The sequence below is a fragment of the Chelon labrosus genome (genome assembly GCF_963514085.1).
Source record: "Chelon labrosus genome assembly, chromosome: 9".
NCBI lineage: Eukaryota > Metazoa > Chordata > Actinopteri > Mugiliformes > Mugilidae > Chelon > Chelon labrosus.
The window spans coordinates 9240571-9255109 of record NC_140359.1 but is presented as its reverse complement, the minus strand read 5'-3'; the positions used below and the strand labels follow the sequence as shown (position 1 = coordinate 9255109).

Genomic DNA, 14539 nt, shown 5'->3' with positions numbered 1-14539 from the left:
AAAATGTGGCTCTGTCCTGTTGAAAGTCGAAGTTCGTGGTTTAGTACAAACAAACAGAGAGAGAAGGAAGTTTGCTGTGAGCCTTTGAAACTGCTGTAATGAACAAGCTGTTCCGCACGATTTAAAAATAATCCGCGTGTCAGTGTCATCTTTCTTATGCAAATGAGCTGTCTTTGAAGGCGGATCTTTTGGCAGGTTAGACCGGGACGGAGGCTCCGACCAGCTCAGACGAGCGCTGCCACTACACGCATCAACTGCCTGCGTACGGGAGGAGCATAATCCTTCGTTTCTGGAACACATTTATTATCATCGCCGAGGATGTTTATTTGATTTATTGTGCTGACTGATAAATAGTTTCTGGTGCCTTTGCGGGAAACCACGGCCGCGTAAACAGCTGGAGGAGAATTATTTTAGTTGTTTTTCCAAGTTGTCACACAAGGACTTGAGTCGCACTGCCGCACGGACCGATACTCCCGAAAAGTGTCATGAAACGGGAAAAAGGACCGGTGAGTCTTTTGGGAACAAGAAGGGAGCAAATCGAGCCGCAAAGCCGTTCTTTTTCACTCACGGTGGACTGATATTCACGGTGCAAGAGACTGAACAAGTAGCTCCAAAAACTGAGCGCTCGGAAGCATGGACCTGACGGAACACTTGCGGAGAGGAAACATTTTCGGACCATCGCGGGATTTATGTTGCTATTAAAACGCCTCTATTCTAAAGTGAGGAAAGGATGCTCTTGCAACAGATAGTTGAGTAAGTTTTTCTACATTGCTCGTATACTCATCAGAGCCAACTGGGTTTCATCAGTGACTTTTTCATGAAAGAAACTTGAGTGTGGTGAACATTTGGTCATTATTTTCTTTAAATCAAGAGGGGAGGATGTGCTCCACTGTTAAGCTGAGCCTTATCTGCTTGCTGCTGGTGCTGTGGAGCAGCGGGGGCTCAGCCATCAGCTCAATAGACCCTGACTGGTCAGGAGAGGGAAGATGTCAACACATCAACATCCCCCAGTGCAAGGACATTGGCTACAACATGACTCGCATGCCAAATCTGATGGGCCATGATGACCAAAAAGAGGCAGCGATAAAGCTGCAGGAGTTCGCCACGCTGATACAGTTCGGATGCCACAGTCACCTTAAATTTTTCCTGTGTTCACTGTATGCTCCCATGTGCACAGAGCAGGTGTCAAACCCTATTCCAGCATGTAGAGTTATGTGTGAGCAGGTCAAGGTTAAATGCTCCCCTATCTTGGAGCAGTTTAACTTTCCCTGGCCTGACTCCCTGGACTGCTCCCGTCTGCCTACCAAAAATGACCCAAACAACCTCTGCATGGAGGCCCCCAACAACGGCTCAGACGAACCTCCCAAAGTCTCGCACACTCAGCCTCCAGATTTCAGGCCTCAGCGGCCTCTGAGCAGCCAGGACCTGCACCTTAAGGACAGCAGCAGCAGACAGACGTGCAGCAACCCGGGCAAGTTCCATTTTGTGGAGAAGAGTGAGTCTTGTGCCCCCAAATGCTACCCAAAAGTGGATGTATACTGGAGTCAGGGAGACAAGCAGTTCTCTCTGGTGTGGATGGCCATTTGGTCCATCCTCTGCTTTGTCTCCAGTGCCTTCACTGTTCTCACTTTCCTCATTGACCCACAGCGATTCAAGTACCCCGAGAGGCCGATCATCTTCCTCTCCATGTCCTACTGTGTTTACTCTGTGGGCTACCTCATTCGACTTTTCGTGGGAGCTGACAGAATTGCCTGTGACAGAGACAATGGGGTCCAGTATATTATCCAGGAAGGCTTGGAGAGCACCGGTTGCACTATTGTGTTCCTCATCCTGTATTATTTTGGCATGGCCAGCTCCCTCTGGTGGGTTATCCTGACTCTCACATGGTTCCTGGCTGCAGGGAAGAAGTGGGGTCACGAGGCCATCGAGGCCAACAGCAGCTACTTCCACCTGGCTGCGTGGGCCATCCCGGCCGTGAAGACCATCATGATCCTGGTGATGAGGAAGGTGGCTGGGGATGAGCTGACGGGCATCTGCTACGTGGGCAGCATGGATGTGAAAGCACTCACTGGCTTTGTCCTCATACCTCTCTCCTGCTATCTTATTATTGGCACTTCTTTCCTGCTGTCTGGCTTTGTGGCCCTCTTCCACATCCGTAAGATTATGAAAACGGAGGGAGAGAACACAGACAAGCTTGAGAAGTTGATGGTTCGCATCGGTGTCTTCTCTGTGCTCTACACTGTCCCAGCCACCTGCGTCATTGCCTGCTATTTCTACGAGAGGCTCAACATGGACTACTGGCACATCCTAGCAGCGGAGCAGAAGTGCGTGGACAGCAGTGGACCGGAGTCAGACGAGTGTGTCATGAAGGCTTCCATTCCCGCCGTCGAGATCTTCATGGTGAAGATCTTCATGCTGCTGGTGGTGGGCATCACCAGCGGTATGTGGATCTGGACCTCAAAGACACTGCAGTCGTGGCAGAATGTGTTCAGCAGGAAGCTGAAGAAGAGGACAAGGAGGAAGGCTGCCAGTGTGTTCACCAGCAGCAGGCCTTACATCAAACCTCACCCATCTCTAAAAGGACACAATACTAAGTATGAGCCTACACGGCCCCCTCCAACATGCGTATGAGTAGGTTCTCTTTGTACAAACCCAAAAATACTTTGAATGCCCTAAATGAGACTTATAATGATCAGAGTGGCATCAAAACAATCACGGTTCATGTTTTATTTATCCAGAATGCTTTGAAGATAATACAATGTGGGTTTATTTGTTTCTTGAACCATGTCACGCAACAAGAGCTGTCTTTGTCTGAAAAAAATATTCTGCTACTCCTGGATTCACTTATCCTATTGAGGAACTTGGTAGAGAAAAAAAAAAATCTAATTGTTCCCAAGACAAAAAGAGGAATAAACCATTTGGATGTGCTATGGGGTTACTTAAATAATGTGCAATAGATGTTTTCCTTACAGGCAAAAGACACTTGTACTGTTGGTGACAGATTACAGACAATGAAAGGAGCCCACAGACAATGGAGGCGAATGGTCACAGATATGAGTGTTGTGTTCGGAGGCTTTTTAATGGAAATCGAGGCAGTGTCATATATGTTTGAACTGGACGGAGAGCAGCTGCTGAAAGGCGCTCGAGACCTTACGAACTGCCCATTGTGAGGCAAATCCATGCCATAAATTAATCAAGCACTCGATGTTGAAAAGTTATTTCTACACACAGTTTTTTTTTTCTTTGCTGTTTTATAGCACAAGTGAACATTTGTATATATTTCTAAAAAAAAACAAAAAAAAACAACTTTGAGATTTTATAGAAAAATTAATAAAAACGTTCTAGTTTTAAATGTTTGTGGAGCCGGTATGGTGTACTGCGACTGTGGCGTCGTTTTCTCTGCTGGACCGAGTGCCCGCTCTCATGCAGCCACATAAAGGTGTGTTCTTCAGTGTGCAGCCGTCATTTTAATATATCACAGAGAGCCCCATCCATTAATCCTAATTTGTAAATGTGATGGCATGTCAGAGCTGGGTTTGAAATGTATTTTTCTTCCAGAATAATGTTTAGAATATTTGACACGAGCAACGAAAAGAGTAGTATAATTTCTATAGTGATTGATTACTGGTTTATGGTTTCAGATCAGATCTTAAGTGTGTGCATTCTATAGCTCATGTAATGGGGAAAATTACATTTGAACATATTAAAACTAGATGACTGTTTTACTGTTGAAAACAAATAGTAGCATAAATACTATCATCTCTGTTTTCTTAAGGGACGAGACATTTTAAAGGTTTAACTATCTGAATGTGACAGCTGGGATAGGCTCCAGCCCCACCCGTGACCCTTCACAGGACAAGCGGTTACAGAAGATGAATGAATGAATGAACTATCTGAATGTCATGTGCACAATATGGCCACTTGGTCACTTTGCCACAATTGTTCAAAGGTATTCATAGTAATACAAAATTGTATGTATAACATTTGATTATAAATTCAAAACAAAAACTATTTATGGCAGAGAAATGCTTAATAGATTAATCTCAGGTTTGGTGCAGCACCTTTAAATGATGCATATAGGATACAAACTTGAATGAAACTGCGCTTACATTTAATTAGTGGACCTTTTAGGCAGTTTGTTTACAGATGAAAAGTGAAAGTGGTGAAGTCATAAATAGGACACATTAGCATTTTAATGTTCTGGTGTAGTTGGCCAAAGTTTTATTGCTAACCTGTTAAGGATTTTGGTAATATTCCTCTGCCTTTATGCCTGGTGCTTATATAGGCCTTTTTATAGTTCTTCACCTCATCCGAAGTGAATATACAACTTTATTTTAGTCCTCTCCCGTCTCTCTCTCTCTCTCTCTCTCTCTCTCTCTCTCTCTCTCTCTCGCTGTGTTGCATGTGTCGGTGTGTATCAGTGAAGGGGTTATACAATAATCCAGCTCTCATTCAGGACAGGATTAGACTGTTTGAAGGGTTTGACTTTGAAAAGAGGATCGCTGCGAACCAAAATACAGAATATCTGTCATCTCTTCCCTTCTTATCAGCAGGGCATAGTGACATTTCTAAAGACACATCTGGTCTGGATTTGAAGTAGTTACATATTGACTGAGGCTGTTTTTCCGAAGCACAAGCAAACTGAATACATTGTTTCTTATCCTGAGATGTTTGGTGTTAAACGATCCGTACACTGTCAAAACGTTAATGCGCTGAGGGCCACAAGTCTCGTCTTGAATCCTAGTAACAGCAATTGACTTTTGTCTTGACAGTGCTGTCAGACCAGTGGGAAAACAGGGATGGTTAAGTAATTGACAAGTATGTATAACCGTTTAAGACTCAAAACAGATGTAAGGAGATTGATAAATTGTCTAAAGTTAGCTATAAATGTAATAAGTATGCATTACTCTTTTGTGTACTTGAAAATCCATTCACTTTAGGAGTTAAAGCCCTTTTCCACTTTTATCTGCCTTGCTTTCAATCCTTTTTTAAGATTTGAATGTTCTTCTTATGTGTACCAGAGAAGAAAAACTGGCATTTAGAACCTTGAGTAGAGAGTCCTCTCTGGTCTAATAAAGTTTCAGAAGTGTAGTAATGCTTTATCCCTGAGGGCATTCAAGTTCCAGCATCAACCCAACCCGTTTTAACAGTCAAAAGCACATGACTCACAACCTCTATGTGGCTGAATCAAAGTCAGCCAGTGTCTATTGATACTCTGAGTTGCGAAAAAGGTGTGAGTGCTTCTGAGAGCTTCAACAGAGGCCACCTGGATAACAGCCCCCGAGGTGTCTGGGAAGGCTGTAAATATAAATGACAGTTACCACCCCCCTCCAGGGCTTCTTCAGCCAAGCAGGCTTCATTTCTCTTCTTCTCCTCTCTTCAAAGAGAAATATTCTTCTCGGAGCAAAGGCAAAGAATTGCTGGCAAGATTTTTATATATTTTTTTGTAAATCACACTCAACTGTATTTAGGCTTTTACAAGTATAGATCTTATTCCATCAGATCACAGGTTATCAAACCAGGAGTGAAACATCTGATGCCTGGTGTTGCTTACCATTAATGTGATGTTACTTGCAAGGACCCATTTTATTTGGGGCGAAGTGGGGAATCCCGACGCAGCCATGTGACTAAGGCTGATGAATCTCAGAACCACACATCCTAAAATTCCACCAGGATGAATGCCGTCACCCACATGCTCATCCACTCCCTGCCTCCCCTTCTTTTTGCTGTGCCATGCAATGCAGGAGATTGCAGTCGGTGTCTGCGTATGATGTGTAGACAAAAAAAGAGCTTTTGCTTGTGATCGGTGTTGTTGAAACGACATCAAACCTTTGATAATTACTTGATTTATTTTAATCCGACTGGTTTTCCGGCAAGCTGGGATTTTTGGCTTTTCACAGTCTGCAATTGAGCTGATGTTAAGTGTCTTTGCGGAGCAGAATGATATTACAAACATAAAGCTGAAATGCCAGATCAATTAAGCCGCTGCATGTCAAAGGCAGGCTGAGAGGGAGGGTGGCGAGGAACCATCATCACCAGTCAAAACATTGAAACTATGCTTCTTTATCAAGTTGTTGTACGCATGGCTGTGGAGAAACTTGTGTACCTTTTTGCGCTGCTTTTGCAAGCACTCATAAAGTTCTCTGACACAGTGGCATAAATCAAGTCGCTGGGATGACTGGCGGCTGAGGAAGCTTCTCTTTGATCAGGCTTTGTGGAGACGCCCCATGTCCTCATCCTCAGCTGCTCCAGCAGCACCTGTTTACTAGTTCAGGCCTGTCTGTTTGGAAAGCAGTGCTTAGCCTCTCAATGTCATACATGACGCACACACACAACATACACACAAAAGAATTTGGCAGGGGTGAATAGGTTTCCTCCGACATGTATGCTTCTAATGCGCACAACTTATTCTTCTCTTGTGTCTCTTATTAGACAGCTGCTCTAAATGTAAATATGTCACTTTCTGGAGAGCTTTGACTCCTTTGGCTGTACCAGAGAATAAAAAAAAAACCTTGGTGCATCACAACAAATGGAACAGCTTTGTTTCATGAGAGTTACTGAGAATAATAATAATAAAAAACTTTACAGAAAGACCTACAAGTTTCACAAGTGTTATCATAGAATGCAATGAAAGCACTCTCTCATCCCTCAGGTTCTTCTGGTATATGAATCCAGAGTTCTGATGATTATGGTTGAGGAGGTGTGGGTGGGCTTCATGTTCTGAATTGATCTATACGGCAAAGAAACTAGGGCAACGTAAGAGTACAATATATGTGCCCAATCTTCAGTGACAAGCACCAGTGATTAGTTCACACGCACTCACCTCCGTCTGCTAGGGAGACAGCTGTTCACAGTCACTCCCAAAGGTGAGAGTAATTACATAAAATCCTGGCAACAATGACTTTTCTTGTTGCAAGACGGGGGTGGGGCCCTTTTTTCAAATGCATAGTGATCTGCCTCACGGGCCCTCTGCTGATCAAACAAGTGTTTGATAGTGCCTTTGGTTTGAAAGAGGACTGAATATGTTTATTTGCATGTGGAGAAGTGAGTGACTTTGAGGTGGAGATTGGGCAGATTAGTGTTAACTGACAGAGACCTGTGCAAACAGACACTCCCCTTGAATACAAACAGGCCAGTGGCGCACTTCCTCTGAGGATCAGAGTATGGCAACTCTCGTTTTTATTTTTTCAGACTTGATTCTTTGGATGCCAGCCTCCTCCCTTAAGCCTGGCTCTATTTTATTCATAGATTTGGGCTTGTTTGCTTGTTGCATATTAAAGCATACACACTGATCGCTGGCAAACAATGCGAGAGACGAGAAATCCAGCAACTTGCAGCAATTCATCAAAACGCTTTCATTTTAACAAAGTCTCCCAGAAACACATTCACAGCTAGGATCACTTGTGTTTTACAGTAGTGATGCATTTATCTGAAACTATTATACTGGAAGCAGTGCACAGCAGGAAACATATGAAAATAAGATCACAGATACATTTTTAATCAGTTTTAGTTGTGTCAATCTTCTCATTTAGTGCTCAGCAGCATTGTGAAACAAGTTTTAAGATTGTGTAACTATTGCCTTAACAAGGTAATATTTATCCAACTTGGCAAGTAGGATGCAATGCACATGTTCTTTACTATCACAATGGCAGATATGCAACATTTAACACGAAACTGTCAGATGTGAGGGAGCAGTATTATGAGTAGTGGTGGCACCCAGGGGCTGCAACGTGACTGAGAAGCCAAGAGATTGTGTGGTTAGAGGGATGTGAATAGTGTGGTGTCAGCTGGAAGCAGGGTTTTCGCCATGGTGTCTTAGCAGCAGACTCTAATCTGCCACCTTCCTAATCCACACCGCTAAGAGCTCTGATCATTTTAAAACACAGCAGAACATCGTGAGTGTCTGTCCTTTGTGTGGGGACATCCTCGCGCCGACGCTGCGTGCAAAAGGCGCGTGTACGTGCGCAAATAACCGCAACGTGCGTTTGTCACATGTAAGTGATGTTTTTCAGAGATGTTACGAAGGCAGCGGCAGGATTGATGGAGGAGTGGAGAGAGCAGGCACAACAGGAGACTGTCTACATGTGTATATATTTTTGTGAGTTTACAGACGGTATAGGAGCTATAGAGGGATAGGCGGAGGGAGAGGGATGATGATGGATCTGGCAGGGCTCATGAACACTGCTGAGAGAAAATGCCTGTGGTTCAAAGACACTCTCAGCAAACTTAACAAAGAAAGATGGCACAGAGGGGGAGAACATGAAAGGGAACCACACAATCAACTGTCACATAAAGTGGGAGAAAATATCCCGGCCCTGCTGGAACAATATACTGAATGCAGACATTTGGCTATATTTACATCGACTCCATGCGATGGACAAAGATGCAAGATTAAAAAAAATAAATAAAAAAAAAAAGCAGGCCGTTTGTCATTTAGAATGTCTGTTTTGTTTTTCACACTTCATACACATCACACGATATAATCAGACCACTTAACTGTGGCATTGCAAAAACAATCTCTCTATTCCAACTGCTTATTACTGTAAACCGGCCACTAAATATAGGCTATTCATTAAGTTGATGGCGAAGAAGTAACGCAGAAATCTGATTTTCTTATTGTAAAAGGAGCAATTAAAATTCAGAATCATTGCCTCACTTTAGGAAATGCTTGCAATCTGACTATCAGATGACGTGGTGATTTCAAACACATATCCTTACCAGACAGGATTACTAGATTTGTAAATCAACAGGCGTTAGAAGCAGTTGGATGCAGAGCAAAACTAGCAGCTATATAATGTGAATATACAAATTTTGCAAGTAGTCGTGCTTTTGAAACATTCACGTAAGGTAAAGAAGTAAAATGTTTTTAAAAATGTCAGATGTAAAAGTAAGTATTAATATAAAAGATTGGATCTTGGTATTACAGATAAATGAATTATAATTCAATTTCATGGTAATTATTTGACTCTATCGGGTCTGTACAGTAAATATGCAGCCTTGCTGTAACCTGTAGACACAAAACATCTGTACAGATGTAACTGAGTATGCACACTTTCAGCATTTGCAATTCAAAACCTTGTTTTTAAACAGCTGTAAAATACAAGTTAACACATTTGTGCTGTTTCTTCAGCTTACATGTGTGTTTTCTGTTTTGTTTTGGCCACATTTTCTTTGCTCTGGCAAAAATCCTTGCAGAGGTTTTTTTTTTTTTCTTTTTTCTTGGGGCATCAAGTTAATGTGAATGGGCACACACAACGCGGAACATGTGTTGGTCTACAGCGGTCCAAGACAATGTCTCATTTTGCTCTCAGCTTGTTTTATGCAGTGACAGGACTGGAAGCAATTTGCGATAAGTACCGAGGAACAGTTGAGGAGATGATAAATGGCTTCATTGTTGGGCTTTGCAACTGTATCTGATACCAGTACATGTGTTTCTTTGAGTAATCAAGCTAAAGCATGGCAAAAGAATCTTGGTTTCCTGGACATTGGTGGCGGGCCAGATTGTCTGGTCCTGATAATAGTAGTGGGAGTGATGGCAGCAGCGGCATATCTACACAGAGGAGGGGTCAGGACCCACTTATCTGGCCTGAGTGGAAAATAACAGCTCACTTAAAGGGCCAATCTGTGGGTTGCAGTGCTTTATGAAAACTTACACTGTTGCCCCACTGCTGTCTTTATTTACCTAGTGATTGTCAGACATCTGACATTATCTTTAACACCAAATTATTATTTTGACCTTTTCATGTGTTACAGCCTCCAGGTTTTTATGCATTTGTGAGCTAGTCAACACTTGAATAAAAGGCACTCTCATTTATTGGAACAGCGAAACATAGTCTTCAAGAACGTATGTGAGCATAGCCAGATTTACATGACCAAATAAAAAGGGCTTGAAGTCCATGAAACAGCTGTCATGAGTCAGGCCAGAGCCGAAGCAATCACACACTGGTAAAGGAGGTTCCGCAAAAGCATGCAAACTATGTGTCTACATATTTACAACATAGCACCTGCACAGCATGGGAATGTGTTCACTATACAGTGGCCCATAAGCAACAATGTCCAAAATGAAAGGCTGAATTTAGCTCTCGGTTTGATCCTGGCTGTGGTTCACGGGCGACACTTTGAACCAACATGGCTGGATTCTCTAAACAACATGAAAACAGGCCCCTGTTCTTCAAATCAGACAAAAGAGCAGTGCTGCAGATAACAAACTGTTCTATTAAGCAGGAAACACGTGATGCAGACTGGGATTGAAATGTTGGGTGGTGCTGCTGCAGGAATGCTGCTCTGGTTGCCGCCACTGCCATGAGTTTGCTTGTGAGGTCTTTTGTATAAATAGCGTTTTATCTTGTTTGTTGCCAACATTGCTAACTGTTTACATGGACGCTAAATTACAAATATCTGATCAGATGTACGGACACAGCAAACCAACATCAAAGAACTACCGGCAACAAAGGCCGAACGTGACATCACCTGACGTTGCCTATGTCTGGGCCAGAAAGTGGCACTTGAACACGCCACAAAGACCATGGCCAACAGCCAGCTGGCACAGTTCTGCTCCTGTGTGAAAGGAAATAACTCTTCCGGGAAACCAGAGGAGCTACTATCAGCTTGGATGCTAAAAAAACCATCATATGGAGTTGACCTCTCCTGAATCATGCTGATCGGTTGGTCTACAGTTTAGTCACACTTGATCATGTTGTTGGGAAAATATTCATGTATTTGAATATTCAGATGAGATGAAGATTTAAAACGGGAAGAGCCCTCTGTGTGTCCTGTGAACTTCATCCTCTTGTTTACTTTCGTCAGTTCCGTTTCTCTTCTCGTTCTCTGGTTAACTGAGCTGAAGGGCCAATCAGAGATCTCTCTCACTGACTCATTCAACATGCTGAGTCGGCGGGACGCATCGGAAAAACCAAGGCCACTGACAGGCAGTGATGGCCAAACGACAGAAAATGGCAGAAAACCGCTGGCTTGATGTGTCTTGGCTCTCACATGCCCAAAAACATCAATCAGAATCTAACTTTTCTGACATGAGTATAGTTGTTCTGCCTTTTGTAGAGCATCGGATCTGACAGAAAATCAACAGAGGAAGAAGAAAGAGAAGACTTTATCGAAAACTCTGGATACATTTAATAGAAAAAGATGACCGAGACCGACCCACATTTTCAGCGGCGTTGTTCACATCGATTCTGACTTTTTTGAATACGTTTTTGTTTTGTCTTCTGCATGTTTGCATCATTCCTAGAAACTTGAAGCAGATTATTAATCTACTGTAATCAATAGGTTACAACCTTCTCCTCAAACCGAAAACCAAAAGTCCTTCCGATAAGGCCGGTCTGTTCCAACTGAGATGGTCACATGAGGCCTTTTTGTGCTGACTGGGCTATTATTCAGATTATTAGCAAATTATTTAGTACAGTCTATTAATTACATTTAGCGCTATTTAATATCCATCACTACGAGTCATCTGTTTTTAGCTATTACACTCATTTAACACTTTCATCTATATCTCCTTATTATGTGTCTATCTATAACCTTAGCTAGCTATTTCAACGATTTATCCAAATTTAGCTATGTCAAGAATATATACATTTCAGAGGTTTATCTTTTTTTTTTGTTTTTGTTTTTATTTAAAAATCTCTTTTGCTTTTAATTTTTAGTTTATTTTTTGTCACCTTTTCATGTCCATTACATTGACTAACAATTCCAAGGATTTATCATCCATTGCAGTACAGTTTTTCTGTTCTTATTTCACTATATTATTTGTTTCAATTGATTTATTTTAGCTAATTATTTCAACATGCATATATCAGCGGTTATTAGCTAGGATAGTTAAGGTTAGTTCACCATTCACACTGGTTCTGATTATGATTTATTTGATTTATTTGATTTGATTTGATATTGTACTGTATAGTTATTTGAACATTATTTAAACCCTCTGTTGTTCCACATTGAGTTAGTCCTGGCTGCAGCAGCTGTGCCTTGGTGAGAGGAAGAAATTAACTGAAGTCAACTGGAAGTAGGAACTCATGTGCAATGATTAAGTGTTGTTTAACCCTGCAGAATCAGTCTTTGTGTTCTGAATGCAGCAAGAGGCTGGAAGCAGGTCAGCAGAGGTCAGAGAGGACAGCAAGAGCTTCTTATGTGAGTCGGACAGTTTTGAGGACCACTGCAAGGGGCACTGAGTCAGTTCATTGATATTCAAGCATTTGACCCGCTGACAACGGGGATGTCATTGAGGTTAAGACAGCCGTGCCTCTCCGTATTGTACTGGGCCGAAAAGCCAGGGGGTCCCCCGGGCCTCCGCCCCGTCTGCACGGTTGTCATGGTGAGCAAATCAGTCCAGCAGCACTATGTCACACTCATGTGGGCACATTCTCTTTTTCTTCCTCTCTTTCTTTTCTTTCTCTGACTTTCTATCATGCTGCTTCACTGAGGGGGCTGCCAAACAGAGCTTTCTGTATGCTGACAATGCCTGGGGAGTCATGGACATCCACATACATATACAGTGCAAAGAAGAGCAGGCACTGAAAATTCAGGGGCTTCTTTTCCCAGAACGCATGGCAACAGATATGTTTGCCTTCTATTGTGGGATCCGAGTGAGAGTTTTATATTCAAGGGAATGTCAGGTCAGTTGGTGAGTCTGAACTGGATGTTCAAATTGCTGCCGATCAGTAAAAGCCTTTTACTTCAGTTACTCCTCATGGGAAGTGAGCTGGTGTTATGTGTATTACTACTTTGAGTTATGATGGTATCTTAACAGTGGTTCGTTTGATAGTAATACACCAGCACTCACTGTTAAGAGCAAAAATCATTCAACAGAAATTAATCTGGCTAAACTGCTGAACTAGCATTTTCTGCAACATTTCCATGTTCTCTAATTGAAAACCATTCACTTGCAGGAGGCCTTTGTAGTGTCTTGTTGTCACACAAATATGTTCTTAGAGACAGTGTCAAGGAGATTTGGCTGAAGGGAAAATTGCAGCTGTATTTAGCAGAAGATCTGGCGAATCGCTGCTCTCAGGTGATGGGGCATGTCTGTACCTCACCCCATCTGAACCTGACGACTGCTGCGGTTGGCACTGTAATTACAGTGGTTCAGAATAAATCAAAGAAAAATAGGTGGGGGGGCAGAGAAAGTAGAGAAAGAGAGGCTAGTAGCCTCAGGGCCAGTGGAGGCCCTGAAACATGCTGTTCCCTCCTAGACACAGTCAAGTACAAACACACTCTTGGATTTTGTCTTGCACGCTTCACCTCCTCCTTGCGGTTGTGGCAGCTGGACTATAGTGGGTGCTTTACTGGTCCTGTGGGTACACTTTAAAGCAGTAAACGCCAGACCTCAGGAAATAATGGTTGTGAGTGCTGATATGTCACTCTTCTTGTTTCCATCTCCTGCTGAAGGGAAATGTTAGATTCTACTGTATGTGAAATGTGTCAGCCAGCTTCCTTGGAAACACCGCTATCTTCATTTAGTTTGCAGAATATAATCATTTTATAGTTTTTTGAGAATACTGACTTTAAAATATACAATATGTTGTGAGTGGTCAATATCATAAAGCAACCAACATGGTCATTTAGTTTAGTTAGATACGTTTATAATGGGAAAAAAATATATAATAATCAAGGTGCTACCACTGCAAACTACCACTATTTTAACATTTAACATTGTAACTTAATTTTAATGACATTTGTTTATTATGAATGTGAACAGCTGAGAGGTCAAAGTTCATTCATGGGACTATAAATTCAGGGAAACGTTTGAGAATCAGATCAAAGAGAATGGGCCGAATTAAAGCAGCAGATGCCTACAGTATATGCAAGTTTAGTCACTGTAACAAATCAAACTGGTTCCTACATTTCCCATAATGCACCTTAATACCATCTTTGATGAGACGTTGACATCATTTGGCTTGCTTTTCAAAGTTGTGAAAGATCCCTTGTGGTTCTGGTTATGCAACAACTTTCAGCTTATTGACAAAATACACTGTTGGTCCATGACTTCCAAAACCACACATAGCAGACAAACCTTGGATTTGAAGTAGATCTTGCTACTTAGAGGATGTTGTAGTGATTTAAACAAGTAGGAACTATTTGCAAAAATTGACTGTAGTGTAATAGTCATTCTTCTTTTTTCAGTAGTGTTTAATCATCTGTGCTTAACTGCTGCGGTTTCATTGGCTATAATACGACCAGCTACATAAGGAGCCAAGTTGCACTGCCATATATGTACAATGGCCATGAATGGACAAATCAAACCTATTTACAATGACTCTAGTATTCCGCTAATAATCGGAATCATGGAGCAATCAGAACAAAAAATGTCTCATGAAACCACCTCTGTTCAAACCATTGATTGTAAAGGTTCAAACAGACAGATCAGAAGGAATTTTAAGGGTGAATTAAAAGAGGTTAGGCCTTCATAACCCCATAAACACTTGATCTGACTGTTTCTGGGATGGACAGAACAATGGCAAAAGCAAAACGACTGTAGTAAAACCACAGGTTTTTGAAAGGATGAATTGAGTCAAAATCAACATTG

General features: G+C 42.1%; 1 protein-coding gene across 1 annotated transcript; it reads left to right on the top strand.

Moving 5' to 3' along the window:
• Positions 1-210: 210 nt before the first annotated feature.
• fzd10 (frizzled class receptor 10) lies at positions 211-5261 on the top strand. The gene has a single exon (XM_084551488.1). It carries the CDS (start codon positions 880-882, stop codon positions 2629-2631), a length of 1752 nt encoding a protein of 583 aa, XP_084407614.1. The 5' UTR covers positions 211-879; the 3' UTR covers positions 2632-5261.
• Positions 5262-14539: the final 9278 nt, after the last annotated feature.